This window comes from Triticum aestivum, chromosome 1B (genome assembly GCF_018294505.1).
Source record: "Triticum aestivum cultivar Chinese Spring chromosome 1B, IWGSC CS RefSeq v2.1, whole genome shotgun sequence".
Taxonomy (NCBI): Eukaryota; Viridiplantae; Streptophyta; class Magnoliopsida; order Poales; family Poaceae; genus Triticum; species Triticum aestivum.
The window spans coordinates 355,691,684-355,712,362 of record NC_057795.1 but is presented as its reverse complement, the minus strand read 5'-3'; the positions used below and the strand labels follow the sequence as shown (position 1 = coordinate 355,712,362).

Here is a 20,679-nt window from a genome sequence, read left to right as displayed (position 1 = left end):
GGCTAGGGTTGGCCTGGGGGGTGGGGGTTTATGCGGGGAGAGGTGGGCCGGCCGGGGTGGGCTGGCCGACTGGGCCGGCCGGTTGGCTAGCTGGGTCGGTTGGCCCGGGGGTTTGGGGTTTTTTTTTGTTAGTTTGTTTTTCTGTTTTATTTTTTTTCTTCTTTTCTGTTTTATTAAATTTCGGTGTTTATGAAAAACCCAAGTTGCACCTAAAATATTTTTAATACTTATGCCACTATCGCAATTAACTTGGCACCTAATATAAAACCATTTGTAATTGTTTATTATTTTATAATCATTTAACTAATTGTTTTGCTACTATTATATTCATTTTGAGTATTTACATAATTTATACAAGTGTGGTTTCTCCACCATAATTACCTACGCATTATTTGGCACTACCAAAACATTTTAGTTTTATTATTTGAAAACTTTTGTTGTTTGCCTATATTTTAAATTTGAATTTGAATCATTTTGAACTAACACGAGTTTACCAACAGTAAACGAGGTGACGTGGCATCATTAGCAGAGGTTCACTGTAGCTTAAATACCCGGGCGTCACAGGTGGAGACCATGGAGGCGGCCTTCAAGACATGCTCCCAGGGGAAGCCTTTCTTCGGCGGCGACAGGGTCGGGTACCTGGACGTGACGCTCGGGGGCTTGGTCGTCTGGGTGCACGCCGGCGCGGCGCTGTATGGCATGCGGCTTTTCGACGACGCCAAGAGCCCTCTCCTGGCGGCGTGGGTGGAGCGCTTCGGCGCGCTGGACGCGGCCAAGGCTGTCCTGCCGGCCGTCGACAGAGTGGTCGAATTCGCCAAGATGAGACAGGCGCATGCTGCGGCACCGGCCAGGGCAGGAGGCAACTAAGCTGCCCATAACCACGTGTTTAAACATCAGCAGCTCGGTGTCTGCAAATGCTACGTTGCCAACACCAGGCGGTGTGTTGCTGATTGTTGTATTTGTTCCGTTGCTCTTACAAATAAAATTTTCCCAGCAATAGCCCAAATCAGCCGAGAAACCCACTCCAACGCCGCGCATTGATGCATCCCAACGTCTTATCTCACAGTAATCCATTATTTAAAGACGGTCATACCCAGCTAACTTCACACCACAACGCAAGCTCCTCTCCATCCTCCTCCTTTGCACTGCATCTGTCATAGTGCAGGCGGCGAAGCTCTGTGATAGAGCCTTTCCATGGAGATGAAGCACGCCGTGGGCTGCCACCTGGCAACGCTGTCATGCCAGGCGGATCAAGGTCGGCTTGCCGACCAGCTCGCCCGAGGTCTCCGACGCCGAGGACGATACCACGATGGAGACGAGCTCTGACAACACCGCCTCGGTTCCTGCGCCTCCTGTGCACGCCGACTTCACTATGGAGCAAGCGCAGGCGCACTACAACGCCGCCATGGTGGAGGTGCAGCATGCGACGACACCTCTGTCAATGTTCTAGCAGTCGTGGGAGAAACAACGGTACAACGTGTTCCTCCTGAAGCAGCACCGGTTGGTGGAGGGCCAGATCTACAACAAGCGGGTGAACGAGGAGGTCGTGACGGTCATGGCCACGGCGAGCCCCAACTTCATCGTGGAGCGGTGTGCCATCTGCATGTCGTCTGTGCTCAAGTCGCCGCTCGCCAGAAAGCGGCCTCCTCAGAGGCGCAGCTGCAGGTGATCGTGGACAAGAACAATGCCAGTTGCACCTCCTACGCGTCACCGATGAACCATCAGTCGGCCCGGTGGGATGACGACAACGCCGTCGCCACCACTTCTATTGTGGACCTCACGTCCACCAGCGACGGACAGGTCGCAGACTTCTATGGCAGGTGGCGGCGCCTTATGTCTCATGTGGGCCCGATCCGTCTCCCCTATTCTACTCTTTCTCGCTAGAAACCGCACTTTCATTTCATCGGTCTTATTGCCGGTACTCATGAAGACAACGATGGAGGACGATACGGGCTTGGACGCCGGGCACCGCCGTCGTAGGATAGGTTCAGGGTCGGGCTTTTTTTTTCTTTTCCAAATGTTCGAAATGTAATGAAAATCCGTTGTGTTTGTATGTAATCTGTCATATTTATATGGAATCCGGCCTTATTTGCATGAATTTCATTTGATTTATTAAACAAAAGTTTAAAATGTATGCGGCTAGGAGGAAACTTTTGGATGATACCCTTAAACTAACTATTCACACCGTTTGTATTTGTAACTTTTTTTTTCTTTTTTCTTTGTCAAGAAGTCAGGGGCCCTCGATGTTGGCCACCCGTAGGACTACGAGGCCCCCCCGCGCCACCCATTGCCGCCGCCGCGTTGGATCTGGGAGAGCAGCCCCTCACAAGAACCAGACGATGGCGCCTGGTTAGAGCTTGGAAGTTTTCTTGGATTAATAATCCAGATGAAGATTGAAGTACCCATTGAACGTTCCAACGTTGCTATCATGTACCGACGGAAAACATATTGAACTCCCGAAATGTGGCTGAGCACCGTTGTGCAAGAAAACACAGGTCATGCACGAGAGCGTGACCACATGCTTAGGAGGAAAGTCGTCGGCACAAGCATCATTCAGGTTGCAAGTGGACACGGGCCGCCCACGGTGCCCACTTAAAGGCCCGTTTATTTTGCATTCGCGGACATCCACGGTCAGCACATCCCGATATGTGGAATATGTGGGTTGTCCCACGATGCCCACATCGAACCCACCTATCTAACTAACTAGCCTGGGCACGCCGCGGGGATTAGGGCTCGCCGCCAGCCATGGCCGCGCCGCCGTGGCCGGCCTATACCCGTCGTCCACCTCCTCCATGGCCAACCTATTGACTTCGTCGACCTCCTCTATGGCCGCACGAGCGTCATCTTCCATTCCCGCATTGGGCGCTGCAGCACCGCCGTCTATCTCCGTCGGCTGCCGGCCGCCCCAGAGCCGCCATGTACCTCCGCAGCCGCAACTCTTCCCACCACCACATAATTCTCTTCTCTCAGCATTCCTGCTGCCGGCGCCACTGGAAAGGACTGCGAGAAGAGGCCTACCCCAGGCATCAACCAAGAATCTAGAAGGAAAAGTTTCAAGAAGAGAATCTGCAATTGACAAGAGAAGGAAGATTCCTGCTGTTTCCCCCTCTTTCAATCCATACAAAGCTCGAGGTTTTAACTGAATTTTATGCATGTATGCGCTGCTGCTATGTGTGTGATGTTAAGTTCCTGCATGATTAACTGCTAGATCCTTTTGAGAGACTAAGAATAGTGGTTGTACTGTCCCTGCTCTCTGTTTCTCTGCATGACAAATAATCTATTCTCTGTTTCTGTATGAACTATAATTAAGTGTCTGTATGGACTAGGTGGGCATTGTACTGTTTAAATATTGCCTCTCTATTCGTCTTGCTACTGGAGAGTTAATTATACGGGCAGTTAATTATAGTGTTGTTTGTTGGTGCTGCAAGTACAACGGCACTAGAGCACTACTAGGCCAAGGCATGTCGTGCATGCCGTGCATGCCGGCTGTACGTGCGCATTATGCACACGAGCTGTTAAAGCTCCCAAGGAACCAGTGATGGTAGCTCACCACCTCAAGATGACAATGCGAACGTATTTCAACAGGTACATCTGCATCAATTAAGTGAATATTCCACTAAACCCACATATCTCACATAATAATATATGGGCTTTGGCGGGTATCCCATTTAATCTACGCGGCAGATGTGGGGCGGACGCGGGCCTCCCGCGGAGCGTCCCACTTACAGCCTGAAGCATCATGGATGACGCATCGATCCTTTATATATTCCGCACTCCACACTAACCACAGAATCACACGGAACCTTGAGGCACGCCCACCCCACGGGAGAAAATGGCAGACACAGGAGACGAGCTGAAGCTGCTGGGCATGTGGGCGAGCCCGTACGTGGTCAGGGTGCAGCTCGCGCTCCGCCTCAAGGGCGTGAGCTACGAGTACGTCGAGGAGGACCTCGCCAACAAGAGCGAGCTCTTCCTCCGCTCCAACCCGGTGCGCAAGACGGTCCCGGTGCTCATCCACAACGGCAAGCCCGTCTGCGAGTCCCAGGTCATCCTGCAGTACATCGACGAGGCCTTCGCCGGCGTCGGCCCGTCCCTCCTCCCCGCCGACCCCTACGAGCGCGCCGTCGCGCGCTTCTGGGCCGCCTACGTCGAAGACAAGCTGCTGGCGCCGTGGGGGAAGGTGTTCAGGGTGACGACCGACGAGGAGAGGGCGGAGTGGACGAGGCAGACGGTGGCGGCCGTGGGTCATCTGGAGGAAGGCCTGAGGGAGTGCTCCAAGGGGAAGGGCTTCTTCGGCGGCGACTGTGTCGGGTACGTCGACGTCCTGCTCGGTAGCATGGTGCCGTGGGTGCGCGCCACCGAGAGGCTCTCCGCCGACAAGTTAATCGACGCCGGCAGGGCCCCGCTGCTGGCGGCATGGATGGAGCGCATTAGCGAGCTCGACGCGGCCAAGGCGGTCTTCCAGGACGTCGACAGGGTGGTTGAGTACGCCGGGGGAATACAGGCCCGGCTTTCCGCCGCGGCTGCAAGCACTCAATAAAGCGGCATGGCGGCCTGGTGAGCAGCTGATGCAAGGAGAAAATAGCCAAGTGTGGAGTTAGCTGGAATTACTAAAATGGCCACGTTTCTGTTTCTTTTTCTCGAATAATGGCGACATAATATGCAAGTATGTGATATTACCAGTTTAAAAACTTGTGTGGTTGTCGTGACAGCTCCTCCTCTGTTTTTTAAGGGACATTTACATTTCTGTCCTTGGCTTTGTCACGTTAGTGGGGTTTGTCTTTTGGTTTTTAGGTTGCTCAATTTTGCCATTGAAAGATTATATGTTAATATGACTAGCACATATGTCCGTGCGTTGCAACGGCAGAAATAACAAAATTATGTTCAATTTTTGTGATGATTGTATCTGCAGAACACGTTTAGTTCATGCAAACTTTGATCTTAACCAAGATCCATGGAAACATCGCTAAAACATTTTTAGTGTGGTACTAATGATACACCTCTAATTAATTGTTCCTGTCTTGTCAAGCATCTCATCGAAATTTTAAAAAAATATTTTCCTTGCAAAAAAATCTTTTAAACTTTGTAGTCATTTATTAACAAAAAACATAATATTTTCTTTACCATCACAACGACTATTTTTTCCAACCTTCCTTGTTGTGTGCCTGAACTTACCTGGACAAAAAACCACAAACAGAATTTGCATACTTCAAAGAGCACCAATCAAATAAAAATAAAATGTTTATAAGTAAATCAGCACGAACAGAACATGCTGAGGGCTCAACCTGCTAAGTGACTGCCTAAAAAAGCCGGCATGAAAGATAAAGCCTGTAAATACATGAATTGAGCAACTAAAGAACATTATAAGTCACATTATAAATTTCTGACTCACATGTCAGCACTTACCCTGCATGAATATTTTTGGGATCCAAAAGTGTTGACTCATGAGTCAGAATAAAAAACTACTATTTTGCTTTGCTCTTTTGAGCATCCAACACAAGGTGTGTGGGACCTACATATTAATTCACTGACAGCTTACCTAGTGTACACAGGAGAACATGAGAGAATATCTAGTGTAGCACATCACCACCAAAGAAACTATACAGGAGAGAGTATCTAGTGAATCAGCCCCTATCATCCCTAGCACCAACTATACAAATCTGGCTTACCTGATGATGAACATAATTACTATTGAAACAATAAAATATTAAAAAATATAACAATTGGTCTTGTTTCAGTGAGTACTAGCTAGCAACCTACTCCCTCCGTCCGAAAATACTTGTCATCAAAATAAATAAAAAGAGATGTATCTCAAACTAAAATACATCTAGATACATCCCCTTTTATCCATTTTAATGACAAGTATTTCCGGACAGAGGGAGTAGGCAGCGACGGTGGCCTGATGTTGTTGTTCGCCCAAGGGGTGGGATGTCTGCAGGCGTCAAAGCGGACCCATCCACATCATATACGTGAGCTTGGTGTAACAGTTGGGATGCCCCATGCGTGACATGGAGTGCACGAGCTCGGCAGTTGACATGTATTCCCTCCGTTCCTAAATATAAGTCTTTCTAGAAATTCCACCAAGTGACTATATACGGAGTAAAATGAGCGAATCTACGCTCTAAAATATGTCTACATACATCCGTATGTTGTATTCCATTTGAAATTTCTAAAAAGATATATATTTAGGAACAGAGGAAGTACGTGCTGCCATCTTGGCTGAAGGCGACGAAGGCCTCGACGGAGGAGGGGCAGGGCCAGAGGAGGAGATGCACACCACCCATTGGGTGGACGTGAGCTAGTTGAACTCCACGGTCCGTTACCCATCGTCGTGCTGATTTCATCCGGGCAGAGGCCAAGTGAGCGGAGAAACGTGGCTATTTCGAGCAAGTTGCCACCGCTGTTGAAGTCGAATCAGAGGAAGAGTCTGCAGAGTTGCAGCAGCTCCTCGACCCGGAGCAACGCATACAAGCAAAACACACACATATGCATCTCTGCTTCTCCAATTCAGCATGCTTCGCACAAAGCATCAGTAACGCATAAGGCACATCACATATGCAACTCAGATTCACTATTCAGTTATTCACCGCTGTGTAGAGTCTGCAGCAAGCTAGATGGGATAGGGAGTGCTGTTTGGAGGCAGCCCCATGTATCTATGGAGGTAATTTATATTTGGGGAGACAACGCTAAGTAGTTGACGCCGCCATTGGGGTGCACGCCGAAGCCATGGAGAGGAGCAGCACATGGGCAACGGCTTAGGAAACGACTCGATGGACAAGCTGGCAGCACTCGCCCACCCAGCCAGCCACCGACCTCGCTGCTGATTCTAGCGGTTGCTTGCAGGACAAGGTCGAGCCCACGCCACCCGCTGCCTCACCCTGTACCACTCCCTCCACTGTTCCGCCTGTTGTGCGGCCCGACCTCCTCATCGACGAGGTCTCCAACTCGTGCAGGAGTAGCCCAGTAGGGCTCTCGCTTGCCTCTCGTCGGTGTCACCCAAGACGCCGCTGAGATGAGCGGAGAGCGAGCTCCCGTCACGCAGTCGCTAGGATGCGCTGGAGGAGAGCGTGATCCTGTCTCCTAGCCGGCATGCACCGTTGCAGGGCAGCCTAGGACCGGTGGCATAAGAACGACCACCGTGCAGAAAATCAATGGGACCTCGAGGGGATTAGCCGATTATTTTCCCTTATAGCTTCTGGTACTCATGAAACTGGTTTCAGATATGTATACGACTTCCGTTCATCAGTAGGAGTTGGATTACACATGGACACTCATGGACGAACAGACTGAGAGGCTACGTACGTATACAAAGCAAAACCACCAGTCGTGCAATGTGAAAATCAGGCCCAACACAGCCCAGTATGAGACGGACGAAGAAACCAACAACACCAGCCCACGTACGAAGGCAACGTAATAATGGATTAAAACGGACTAAAATCAGGGTCGAAAATCAGGGACCAAACCAAAAATACCTATCCCTTTAATAGTAGGTATAGATTTTTGTCTTTTCGTCATGGTTTCGTCCGGTGAAATGCCTTTTACCATTTCCTTGCTCTAAAATACCTAGGTGTATGTGCTGAAAAATGTGAAAAAAGATCCACTAAATTGTACATGTACTCAATACTAGTATATGGAAAATTTTAAGCTCGGTTGGACCAAAGGTTTGGGAGATATTGATAGTTTTACTTGCCCGACGGTCGTGTTTAGGTATTTTGTCACGCGTGCGCTTACAAGCGAGGCCCAACCATTGAATATTACATCAACGTACCTCAATATTGAAATAGACCTACATAGACCGAGGACCTAGCTGCAATGGCTTACACTAATATGTGTTATTTCGGTTAGTGCAATTCCCTCTCTTAGAACTAACGTTTCCTCCGATTTTCTACCAGAAGCCCTTGTTGAGTCACCCCCTCGTCAGCGGCCGCTCGGAATCCTTTGGAGAAAGAGAGATATATTATCTTCTCTTTTTATTGGTGTGTTCCATATGTGTGACTTGGCTTCGGACAGAGATAGTCTATTTTATTTCTTTTCTGTTTTTTGGAAGGGTCTGAAGTGTTAGGGGCATAACCCATCTGATAGTTATCAAGGAAATTTTGGACCAGGAAAATGGTCGACAACCAGACGAAATTGATATTGGACGCCAAAAGCTAATAGCACGTCGCTTTTCAGGAGGCAAAACAAAGTAGCCTTGAAAACCAAAGACAAATCTGACTAATTGTGTGACATAATTAATGGCAGTAATGCAATTGTCCCTTTTTTAAACCTTCTCTGGTATTCTCTGTAAATACATTATATTTGTCAATAAAAAATAATATTTCTGAAGAAAAATCTTAAAATTTAGTGATCACAGTGAGCCAAAGGAAATGTTAGTATCTTTTTTCTTTTTGCGGGTGAAAGGAAAATGTTAGTATCTTGCGAGTAGATTCAACCAAAAATGTTACCCCACACATTGCAAAAGCCTTGTCCGTTGCCGATTCAACGGACATTGTTTTTTTGACTGCCATGTACGCTGATGTTAGTTGGTTTTTTCCCTCAAAAAAATAAGTTATTCTAATAGAAACAAGCCTAAGTGGAAAGCTCTCTCCCTTTTACTTCGTTACTTTTAGAAAAAAAATAAAAAAAGGATGTATCCCGGACCTCTGCATCTGAGCGATGCATGCAGCCATAAATGGGTAGATGGAGAGATTTGAACCTAGATGGCTTTAAAAACATAACATACTCTTCATTGCACTAGAAGGCCCCCTCCAATATAAGTTATGTAAGATATGGCACACTCTTATACCCCTCACAAAGCACTGTTGTCTAGAGCAAGTGTTCAGTGCGTGATCAGTTTGCTTTCACTATGCTTGGTAGTCGATACTCAGTCGCACTGATCTGAAGCGTTTCACTTGGCAGTCGCCGCCGCCGCCGCAACAGCGGCACGATAAGCCTAGCGCTTCTTGGCGTACTCCATCACCGCGTCTGTGTCGGGTACCACCTCCTTCGCCGCGTCGGTCTTAGCGAACCGTTTCGCCCAAGCCGCTAAGAGTGGAGTCTTGCCGGCGTCCAGGAACACCACGTCAAACATCTTGCGTTGCGCCTTGAGCCAGAGCAAGTGGCATCCGACCGCGAGGTCGAGGTACCCGATGGAGTCCCCGGCAAAGAAGGCCTTTCCGTTCGAGTGCTTGGCAAATGCCTCCTCAAGTTGCTCGACCACCACAAGCGTCTCGTTAACCTTCTCCGCCCTCTCCACCTCCGTGGTAGCTCTATTAACACCGACATAAGCAGAGAATAGCTGGAAGGAAGATCATGCCAGAATTTGACAGTGTAGGCGGGGAAGACACAAACCTTGCCGTCGATGTAAGTACAATCTAGAAGATAAAGGAAGACTGAGCTGAGGTACGAGAAAACACAAACCTTGTCGTCGACGTAGGCGGCCCAGAAGCGGGCGGTGGCGCGCTCGTAGGGGTCGACAGGGAGGATCGACGGCCCCATGGCGGCCCAGACTTCGTCGATGTACTGCACGATGGCGGACGAATCGAGTATGGTCTTGCCATTGTGGATGAGTACGGGTACCTTCTTCTCCACCGGGTTGGACTTGAGGAGAAGCTCACTCTTGTTGAAGAGGTCCTGTTTGATATACTCGTAGCTCAAGCCCTTCATGTGGAGCGCCATGCGAACACGAACTACAAATGGGCTCACCGACAAGCCTAGCAACTTCAGGTCTCCTTCAGCTGCCATTGTTGTCTTCCGTCTCTCTGTTCTTCCATGGTTCAATGTGCTGAAATCAATGCGAGAACATCATTGTACTTGGATGTTTAGGGCTTGTTTGGTTTCAAATAAGTCGCCAACTTATAAGTCGAAAAGTAAAAAAAGTGACTTATTTTGTCAAACAGACCCAACTTATAAGTCACCTCAACTTATAAGTCATAAGTTGCTCCACCCCAACTTAAAACTTATAAGTCACCCCCTTTTGCGTGGGTTCCACCACATGCATGATGTGAATTGGTGCGGAAAGCTGTGATCAAGTGACTTATAAGTTAGGTGACAGCCAAACAGATATGACTTATAGGGGTTGTTTGGATACGGTGTTTCTTGAGAACCAGTTTTTCTTAAACATAAAATCTGTTATAACCGCCTAAAACCTTGTTTGGGTTATCCAATGGAATCGTGGATATGGATTATCAGGTTTGCTAAAAACGCAAAAAGTGTGTTTATAGAAAAACGACTAATATACGTTTTTCTATAAACTTGTTTTCTGTATACTGTAGCTTCCCGCCGTCGGGTGCCTCGGCTTGTTGAACTTTAGTGTTTGCATCGCCATTCGCATCGTCTTCGTCGTCTCCACTGTTGAGGTTGCCATCTAATTCTACGCCCCGGTGCGTCCATGCCGGTGGCTGGCGGCGACCGCCGCCGGCGCCCGATGACGACGTCGAGCTCCGCGGCATCGATGATGCGAGGCTGAAGGTTAATACCTGACGGCAATAGACTACGGTATAATGGCAAGAGACCACGCTGCCATGGCCGGTCGTGCGTGGACCGGCTCGTCTACTACTTAGCTCGCCATGCCCGTCTTGGTCGCTGCGGGCTGCGGCGCTGGTTATCTCGTCACGCCCGTTCTCAACGTATCCATGCCCAGCTTGGCTGCGTCTGGCTGCGCCTCTGCCACCGTTCCGCTCCACACCAAGCGGTGCAGCTGTGTTGCTATACTGCTATGTGTACATCTTGTCCACATCGAAGCCATTTGTTTGTGCTGGTGTATACATATGACAAGTCGCGTTTGGCGGAAAAGCATGTGCGTTGTGTCCACGTCATGTATAGCATACAGAAGTATGCGGGAAGGGAGGCGACGAGCGAAGCTTCATGGCCTCGGGTGGGAGGAGCGCAAGGTAACTGACTAATTGTGTTATTCTTCTTCTTTTTCTCTACCCAAACAAGAAATTGTATATACTTATCTTAACAGAAAATCTAACTAAAACTGGTTTTCCTAAAAATCCTCCTAAAACTCGTTTTGCTAAATCTAACATCTAATCCTAGATATCCAAACAACCACATAAGTCACTTCTTTTAAGTCACCTAACTTATAAGTTGGTGATTTATTTGAAACCAAACAGGCCCTTATATAGCAGGTATTTGCGTGTCTATGTGCATCACCTGTGACGTATCATGCATTTAAATTGTAGCAATTGGTCAACACTTCTCCACGGAATGGTGTGAGAGAAGTTGGTGATTGCATGTCACTGATTTTCACTTTTCTTCCACAAACGGGCTCACCACCCATTCTTACCAGCTTCACGTCTGCGATTAGCCATTGTTCTCACCCTCTATTTCTATGGAGTTATTCCTGAGTATTGCTTTTATGTTCTTGACTGGGTATCGCTGGAAGTACTTTTTTTTTAAACGAAGGCTCAAGGAAAGCCCGACTTTAAATTAACAAAGCCATCAACCGGCCAGGGATTACACAAGGCCATCGTTACAACCACTAAACATCGGCGAAAAGCTGCTAACAAGAAACGAAAAGAGCAGCAGATACATAGTGTTGCCGAAGCAGCTTACAAGCACCAAAGACTAAGCCCTATAGGGATAAGCAAATAAAGCGCTAGCTAGAAGTCGATGGCGTCCACCAAGTGACGTAGATCAAGCTGAGCAAACCGGAGGGGTTCTTCATACTGAGACACAGTCCAGCTATGGTCACGTCTGATGAAGTCATGTACCTGGGGTAGGGTCATGGACCTGTCCAAGGTACCCTCCCCGAGGACATCTTTAGAAGAAGCCGTCTTCCAGTCGACCAAGAGGGAATCCACTCGACGGACTGGAAGACACTCCACAAACTCAAAGACACTCGACCATGAAGACTCACTCGACCACCAGGAGTTCAAGATCTGCTCTGTATCCAAACGGTCTGCAATTAAGTAGTCTTTATGGTCATGATGACACTTTATGTAAGGCGTTATCAGTAACGTCTGGCCTTTATGTACATTGAACTCTCTGCTACATGGGCTGGCTGGGGTCCTGGCGCACTCTATATAAGCCACCCCCCTCCACAGGCAGAAGGGTTCGCACCCCTGTAACTCTCACACATATAATCCAGTCGACCGCCTCTGGGCTCCGAGACGTAGGGCTGTTAATTCTTCCGAGAAGGGCCCGAACTCGTAAAACTCTTGTGTGCACAACTACTCCATAGCTAGGATCTTGCCTCTCCTTAGTACCCCCCTACACTACTGTCAGAATTAAAACCACGACAGTTGGCGCCCATCGTGGGGCAGGTGTCTTAGCGACTTATTGGAGAAGTTGCAATCTTTTCGATTCCCATCATCATGGTTTCAGGTGGAGTTTTGGTTGAGGGCCGCGAGATCCGTCTCGATGCGCTCGCATTCGTCATCGACGACTCTGCCTGGTTGCAGGAGGCTCCGCTCGACGTGGATGCGCTCCCGGTCCGTGGAGCTACGCACTTTCGAGCATGCGTCCGCGGCGTCCTTCTGCGGCAACCGTCGACTCAGTATCGGCCGGTTTTCGTGTCATCCTCCCTCCCAGCTTCCCGCCGGCGTAAGCGCTCCGGTCGGTCGAGGCTCCAGCGGTGGGTGAGGCATGCAGTGGCTCGCCAGTCGACCACCGCCCAAGTCGCGACAATCGAGCCCGATGAATCTCTCTATGGCCTGTTCGACCTGTCGACTGGCTCCGCAGAGACTGCATCCGAGTGCGACAACAGTGATCCAGCGGCGGAGGTCCTGATGGTCAATGGACTGCACGTTCCCCCCGGCTTTCCTGGCGCCGAGGGAGGCAATGGCGGAGGCGATTCGTCGCACGACCATGAGGAATACCTCCCCGAGCCCCTCAATTCGCAGCAAAGGGAAGAGCTTCGCCGCCGGAACATGGATGCGCTTCACACTCCGATCGTTGGAGAAACCCCTGAGGCTCGCGCCTTAGAGGACGCGCGCTTGGCCAACATGGCTGAGCGCACTCGACTGGAGAACCTTCAGCGGGCACTCGACGAGCGCACACGGCAACGGATTCCAGACGCTAGTTGATGCCAACTCTTTAAACCTCCGACTCAGGTATATCGAACTCCGATTCAGAATTTAGCAGCTGCAGCCCGTATAGCAGAGTCGATTCAGCCTTCCCAGTCAGAGGCTAGCAGAGGCTTGATGCAGATCATAGATTTGCTCCGGGCAGCAGGAGATCAGAATTCAGCTGTATCGCAGTCGCGGAACAGGATTCACAGCAGATCCGTGGCAGCGAATACGGTCGAGTCGGCTCATAGCCCCAGATCGCCCCTGAGGCGTGAAGGGCGTGGCGACCGACACGATCAGTACAGGAACTATGAGCAGTATGATCACCGATTCGATCGCAACGATCAACGTCGAGTGCCCACTCCTCCCCAAGGGGTGGATCATATGTGCCTCGACAGCAGGATGATAGACGCCAGCATAGTGGCGGGCGAAGGATTCCAGTCGACCCCAGGGAACCAGGCTTTGATGCAAGATCCATCATTGTTCAAGGTCTGGTCGACCAGAACAGAGCCCACAAAGAGGGTAATGACAGAGATGTACCCACCAGCAGCCGAGTGCATGTCTCCGGACCAGAGTGTTTCAGTAGAGCCATCAGAGCCGCGGTGATTCCTCCCAACTTCAGGTTGGTGACTGGAGTCAGCAAGTTTAACGGTGAGTCCAAGCCTGATACTTGGCTTGAGGACTACCGAGTGGCTGTTCAGATCGGCGGCGGAAACGACGAGGTGGCCATGAAGCATCTGCCTCTTATGTTGGAAGGGTCAGCCAGAGCATGGCTGAATCAGTTGACACCCAGCATCATTTACACGTGGGAGGACCTCTCCCGAGTGTTTGTCAGAACGTTCAAAGGAACGTGCAAGCGACCAGTAGGACTGACAGAGCTGCAATCTTGTGTGGAGAAGTCGAATGAGACTCTAAGAGATTACATCCAGAGATGGATCACACTGCATCACACGGTAGAGAGTATCTGATCACTAGGCAGTTTGCGCCTCCAAGGAAGGCGTAAAATACAGAGAGCTAAGCCTGAAATTCGGTCGAACCAGAGACATGTCTCTGAGTCGAATGATGGAAATAGCCACCAAATATGCCAACGGTGAGGAAGAGGATCGGCTCCGGAGCGGCAAGCACAAGTCAGTCGCCCAGGACACCGGAGGCGGAAATTCCAGTCGGAAGCAAAAGCGGAAAGCCGAGCCAGCCGCTCCTGGAGAAGCCTTGGCCCTGAATCAAGGAAAGTTCAAAGGGAAGCCCAAAGGGCCTTGGAATCCCAAGAAAGTAAAGGATAAGGAAGGGAATGACGTGATGGATTTGCCATGTCACATCCACACCAAGAAAGATGAAGAGGGTAACTTCATTTACCCGAAGCATGCCACTCGACAGTGTCGACTCCTGATACAGCAGTTCCAAGGGAAGCAGTCCAAGGTCAATGAAAAAGAGTCGGACAAGGTTGAGGGCAAAGAGGACAGTGACGAAGAATATCCACAAGTCAATTCCACCCTGATGATTTTTGCTGACGTTGAGAGCAAAAACCGACTGAAAGTGATAAACCGAGAGGTGAATATGGCTGCTCCGGCAACCCCAAATTATCTGAAGTGGTCTCAAACCGCCATTACATTCGACCAGTCAGACGACCCAACGCACATAGACACCCCTGGGAGGCAGGCTCTGGTGGTCGACCCGGTTGTCGAAGGGACTCGACTGACCAAGGTACTGATGGATGGTGGCAGTAGTCTGAATATATTGTACGCAGAGACACTGGAGGGGATGGGCATTCCGATGTCCAGGCTCAGCACGAGTAATATGAGTTTCTATGGAGTCATTCCTGGCAAGAAAGCCGCTTCACTTGGCCAGATTGCTCTTGATGTGGTTTTTGGCGATTCCAAGAACTTCCGCAAAGAGAAGCTGACATTTGAGGTTGTAGATTTCCAGAGTGCCTACCATGCTATTTTGGGCAGGCCTGCTTATGCACGTTTTATGGCTCGAACATGTTACGTGTACCTCAAATTGAAGATGCCAGGCCCTAAAGGCGTGATCACTGTCACTGGTAATTGCAAGAAGGCAGAAGAGTGCTTCCAGAAAGGCTCGAAGATCGCCGATGCTCAGATGGTGGCAGAAGAGTGGCAGGAACATCAGAGGAATGCAGACCCGAGTGATTTGTTGCGAGCGAAGAAGCCTGCCACGGAATCAACATTCCAGTCGTCCGGTGAGACAAAACCAGTTCATATCCACCCGACCGACCCCAACGCTGCTCCGACTCATATCTCCACAACACTCGACCCCAAATAGGAAGAAGCGCTCATCCAGTTCCTCCGAGAGAACTGGGACATCTTTGCATGGAAACCTTCTGACATGCCAGGTGTACCCAGGGGACTGGCTGAGCATCGTCTGCGAGTCGATTCAAAGGCAAAACCTGTGAAGGAACATCTGCGACGGTCAGCCGTCCAGAAAAGGAAGGCCATCGGCGAAGAGGTGGCTCGGCTCCTAGCAGCAGAGTTTATCCGAGAAATCTACCACTCCGAGTGGCTCGCCAATGTTGTCATGGTCCCCAAGAAGGACAAGTCACTTCGCATGTGCATTGACTTTAAACATATCAATCGGGCCTGCCCGAAAGATCATTTTCCTCTTCCCCGCATCGACCAAATAGTCGACTCGACTGCGGGATGCGAGCGACTGTCTTTCCTAGACGCTTATTCCGGGTACCATCAGATCCGTCTGTTTGGACCCGATGAGATTAAAACAACTTTCATCACCCCATTCAGGTGCTTCTGTTATGTCACCATGCCATTCGGCCTCAAGAATGCCGGAGCCACGTTCATGAGGATGATTCAGAAGTGTTTGCTCACTCAGATCAGTCGGAATGTGGAAGCATACATGGATGACATTGTGGTCAAGTCATAAAAGGTTTCGACCCGCTGACTGACCTCGCTGAAACGTTTGCCAACCTCAGGAGGTATGATATCAAGCTTAACCCATCCAAGTGCACATTCGGAGTTCCTGGTGGAAAGTTACTCGGTTTTCTCGTTTCTGAACGAGGAATCGATGCAAACCCAGAGAAAGTGGGCACTATACTCCGAATGAAATGACCTGTGCATGTGCACGATGTTCAGAAGCTTACTGGTTGCTTGGCCGCTTTAGGTCGATTCATCTCTCGTCTCGGTGAGAAGGCATTGCCTCTTTACCGACTGATGAAGAAGTCAGACAAGTTCGAGTGGACTCCTGAAGCTGATGCAGCATTTGCAGAGTTAAAAACTCTGCTTTCCACCCAGCCGGTGCTTGCTGCCCCGATAAGCAAAGAGCCTTTGCTGCTTTACATTACAGCCACAGGACAAGTCGTCAGTACTAGACTTACGGTCGAGCGGGAATAAGAAGGGAAAGCCTTCAAAGTTCAGCGCCCAGTGTATTACATTTCTGAAGTCCTAACCCCATCAAAGCAAAGATACCCTCATTATCAGAAGCTTGTATATGGGATTTATATGACCACGAAGAAAGTTGCTCACTACTTCTCTGACCATATCATCACAGTCGTCAGTGACGCCCCCTTATCAGAGATTCTACACAACAGAGATGCAACTGGTCGAGTGGCAAAATGGGCGATTGAACTCCTTCCCCTGGATATCAGATTTGAGGCAAAGAAAGCTATCAAGTCCCAAGCAATAGTAGATTTCCTCGCCGAGTGGACGGAACAGTAGCTACCGACCCAAGTTCGCTCGGAACACTGGACTATGTTCTTTGATGGCTCTAAAATGCTGAATGGTTCCGGTGCCGGGGTAGTGTTGGTGTCCCCCCGAGGAGATAAGCTCAGATATGTACTCCAGATTCACTTTGACTCCTCCAACAATGAGGCAGAATACGAAGCGCTCTTGTATGGGTTGCGTATGGCCATTTCACTCGGCGTCCGTCACCTCATGGTCTACGGTGACTCAGATTTAGTGGTTAACCAAGTGATGAAGGAGTGGGACGTCAGAAGCCCAGCCATGACTGGTTACTGCAATGCAGCCAAAAAGCTGGAGAAGAAATTTGAGGGATTAGAGCTCCATCACGTTCCCCGACTGAAAAATCAAGCAGCTGATGACTTGGCGAAGATAGGTTCCAAAAGAGAAGCCATCCCGAGTGGCGTGTTTTGGGAGCATATTCACACACCGTCAGTTCAAGAAGATCCTTTTACTGAGGAAGCCCCGCAGCCAAAAAGCGCCACAGATCCGACTGAAGTCGAGGTCCCAGCTGTGGTCGACTTAATCATGGAAGTTCTGGTCATCACTCCCGACTGGACAGTGCCCTATATCGCCTATATTCTGAGGAAAGAGCTCCCAGAGAATGAAGAAGAGGCTCGAGAGATCGTCCGCCGATCCAAAGCCTTTACTGTCATGAGGGGACAGTTGTACAGAGAAAGCACGACTGGAGTCAGCCAGAAATGCATAACACCGGAAGAAGGTCGAATGATTCTCAACGACATCCACTCGGGGACCTGTGGCCATCAGGCGTCCTCTCGGACCATCGTGGCTAAAGCATACCGAGCGGGTTTTTACTGGCCCATAGCAAATGAAATGGCGAAAGAGATAGTCGACAAGTGTGAAGGATGTTAGTTCTACTCCAACATGTCACACAAACCCTCCTCAGCCTTGAAGACCATCCCGATTGTCTGGCCTTTCGCTGTTTGGGGTTTAGATATGGTTGGAATGCTGAGAACTGGAAGGAGCGGCTTCACCCATGTACTGGTGGCAGTCAACAAGTTCACCAAGTGGATCGAGGCCAAGCCCATTAAAAATCTTGATGCACGCACTGCCATCAGCTTCATCCGAGAATTAATATTCAGATATGCAGTTCCGCATAGTATCATCACTGATAATGGGTCAAACTTCGACTCCGATCAATTCAAAGCTTTCTGCGCTTCCCAAGGCACACGAGTCGACTACGCTTCAGTCGCCCACCCTCAGTCGAATGGACAAGCAGAAAGAGCAAATGGCATGATTCTCAAAGGACTGAAACCTCGGTTGATGCGCGACCTCAAGCACGCAGCAGGCGCGTGGGTCGACGAACTTCCATCAGTTCTTTGGGGATTAAGGACTACTCCAAATCGGTCGACCGGGAGGACTCCGTTCTTTCTGGTCTACGGAGCTGAAGCGGTTCTGCCGAGTGACCTACTTCACAATGCACTGTGAGTCGAGCTCTACTCTGAAGCCGAAGCAGAACTAGCCCGGCAGGATGCAGTCGACCTCCTAGAAGAGAAAAGAGAGATGGCCATGATCTGATCGACCATCTATCAGCAAGACTTGCGTCGATTCTACGCCAGAAACGTGAAGAGCCGAGCCTTCCAAGAAGGAGACTTGGTCCTCCGAGTCGACCAACAGAAGCCGCACAAACTCGCCCCTACTTGGGAAAGCCCCTTCATTGTTACCAAAGTTCTCCACAACGGAGCATACCGCCTTTACAACGTCGATCACCAGATTGACGAGCCACAAGCCTGGAATGCGGATCTGCTCCGCCCTTCTATACTTAAGAATCCACTCAGATGAGTTGTAATAAAAGTACTTCTATAATTTATTTATCAAAAGCAAGAGTGTTATAATTTTCCCAGTGATTGTTGTTACTTTTGTCCGCATAAAGCAATCCTCCAGCGGGTGGCTTAGCTGCGAATCCATTTCGCCTAAGTTTGTAAAAAATCCTACCGAGTGGTAAGCCAGCCTTCCGCTCGGAGGCTTAGCTGCGAATCCGTTTTGCCTCAGTTTGTAAAAAATCCTACCAAGTGGTAAGCCAGCCTTCCGCTCGGAGGCTTAGCTGCGAATCCGTTTCGCCTAAGTTTAAATAAAATCCTACCGAGTGGCAAGCCAGCCTTCCACTCGGAGGCTTAGCTGCAGCCCAGTGCTCGCCTAAGTATTTAAAATCCTACCGAGTGGCAAGCCAGCCTTCCACTCGGGGGCTTAGCTGCAGTCCAGTACTCGCCTAAGTGTTTAAAAATTCTATCGAGTGGAGAGCAGACCTCCCACTCGGGGGCTTAGCTGCAGCCCAGTGCTCGCCTAAGTATTTAAAATCCTACCGAGTGGAGAGCAGACCTCCCACTCAGGGACTTAGCTGCAGCCCAATGCTCGCCTAAGTATTTAAAATCCTACCGAGTGGAGAGCAGACCTCCCACTCGGGGGCTTAGCTGCAGCCCAGTGCTCGCCTAAGTATTTAAAATTCTACCGAGTGGAGAGCAGACCTCCCGCTCGGGGGCTTAGCTGCAGCTCAGTGCTCGCGTAAGTGTTTTTAAATCCTACCGAGTGGAGAGCAGACCTCCCACTCGGGGGCTTAGCTGCAACCCAGCGCTCGCCTAAGTATCAAAAATCCTACCGAGTGGAGAGCAGACCTCCCACTCGGGAATTTAACTGCAGAAGCGCAGGTCGACTGATACCTTCTCCTCCTGAGCTTCTCCACAAATACAAGATGCAGGTCGACTGCGACCTGAACTCCAACCTACAATAGTACATCACCAGTTGTAAAATATATGTCGAGTGAAAGACATGCAAACATATTCAATGGTAAGACCAAGTTCGGATAACATCCTAACAGATCCGGAAGTGCTCAGGCACCAAGCCTATTAAAGTTTATCGGTTACACGACCACTCGGCATTCCGAGGCAAATTTAAGACATCAAGTGTAAAAGTTTTTTACCCCTCCTGCGGAGGGCTGGAAGGCGCCACAAACTCGTCCAGGTCGATCCCGTCTGTGATCCGAGTGGCAGCAGCGATGAAGGTCTCCATGAAAGAACGGAAGTCATGCTTCCTGGTATTGGCCACCTTGAGAGACACCAGCTTGTCTTCTCTCGCTTCCTTGCAGTGGACGCGGACTAAGGACAAAGCAACGTCGGCACCACACCTGGCAGAAGACTTCTTCCATTCTTGCACTCGACTTGGAACTTCGTTCAGTCGAGTCATCAGAGACTCAAGGTCGTTCTGAAGTGTTTCTTCTGGCCAGAGTGATGTGTCGATGCGCGACGTTGCGGCCTTTAGTCTTGCAAGGTAGTCGACCACTGCAGCAACACGAGACTCGAGGCGGAGCACGTTCATAGCGGCTTCATCTTTCACTGGAGAGTTGATGGGATCCAAGCCAGTTTCCACTCGACTAGTCTCCTCTTCAAAGTTTTGGCAGAATTCTGTGGACACAATTCAAGGATAAGCTAGTGTTCCTACAGCAAGTCAGTAATTACCAGTCGGATATAAGGGGTTACCTTCAAGCATGAGGAATAGTGTGACGCCCGGGTAATTAAGCTACAGTAATCCCCGCTAATGATGCCACGTCACCTCGGTTACTGTGGATAAACTCGCGTTAGTTCGGAACCTAGTTTGAGTTTCAAATTCAAAATCGAGCAAACAATAAAAGTTTTCAAAAATTAAATCTAAAATGTTCGGGGGTTGTCAAATATTACAAAGTTAATTATGGTGGGGTGCACACATTTTTATAAAGTGTCTGAATATTTTAAAATGAACTAAAACAGAAAAGGAAAAATAAGAAAAGGAAAATAAACCTAATAACTACAGGGGGAAAACCCTCTGGCCAACTGGGCCAACCGGCCCAGCCGACCGGCCCATTGGCCCAATCGGCCCCCCTCACTCCCATAACCCCCCGGGCGGCGAAACCCTAGCCGACGCCTCCCCCCACTCTCCCTCGATCCCCTTCTCCTCCCTCACCGATCCGGATCGGGATCGGCCCCGATCCC

The 20,679-nt window shown here is 49.7% G+C and overlaps 3 protein-coding genes across 3 annotated transcripts in view; 2 read left to right on the top strand and 1 right to left on the bottom strand.

Annotated features, from left to right (window-relative positions):
- The window catches only part of LOC123123822 (probable glutathione S-transferase GSTU6), a 14,089-nt gene extending 13,071 nt beyond the window's left edge, over positions 1–1,018 (top strand). Inside the window, exon 3 of the mRNA XM_044544451.1 lies at positions 565–1,018. Within this exon, the coding sequence (XP_044400386.1) occupies positions 565–867 (303 nt within the window). The 3' untranslated portion in view covers positions 868–1,018. The remainder of the gene's footprint in view (positions 1–564) is intronic.
- A 2,762-nt stretch (positions 1,019–3,780) lies between these two features.
- Positions 3,781–4,892, top strand: LOC123123837 (probable glutathione S-transferase GSTU6). The gene has a single exon (XM_044544469.1). It carries the CDS (start codon positions 3,833–3,835, stop codon positions 4,538–4,540), a length of 708 nt encoding a protein of 235 aa, XP_044400404.1. The 5' UTR covers positions 3,781–3,832; the 3' UTR covers positions 4,541–4,892.
- Positions 4,893–8,932: 4,040 nt separating this feature from the next.
- Positions 8,933–9,761, bottom strand: LOC123123838 (probable glutathione S-transferase GSTU6). Its single transcript, XM_044544474.1, has 2 exons — positions 9,400–9,761; positions 8,933–9,277 (listed from the first exon to the last, which is right to left on the bottom strand). The coding sequence occupies exons 1-2, from the start codon at positions 9,721–9,723 to the stop codon at positions 8,933–8,935; spliced, it is 669 nt and encodes a 222-aa protein (XP_044400409.1). The 5' UTR covers positions 9,724–9,761.
- Between the last annotated feature and the right edge of the window lie 10,918 nt (positions 9,762–20,679).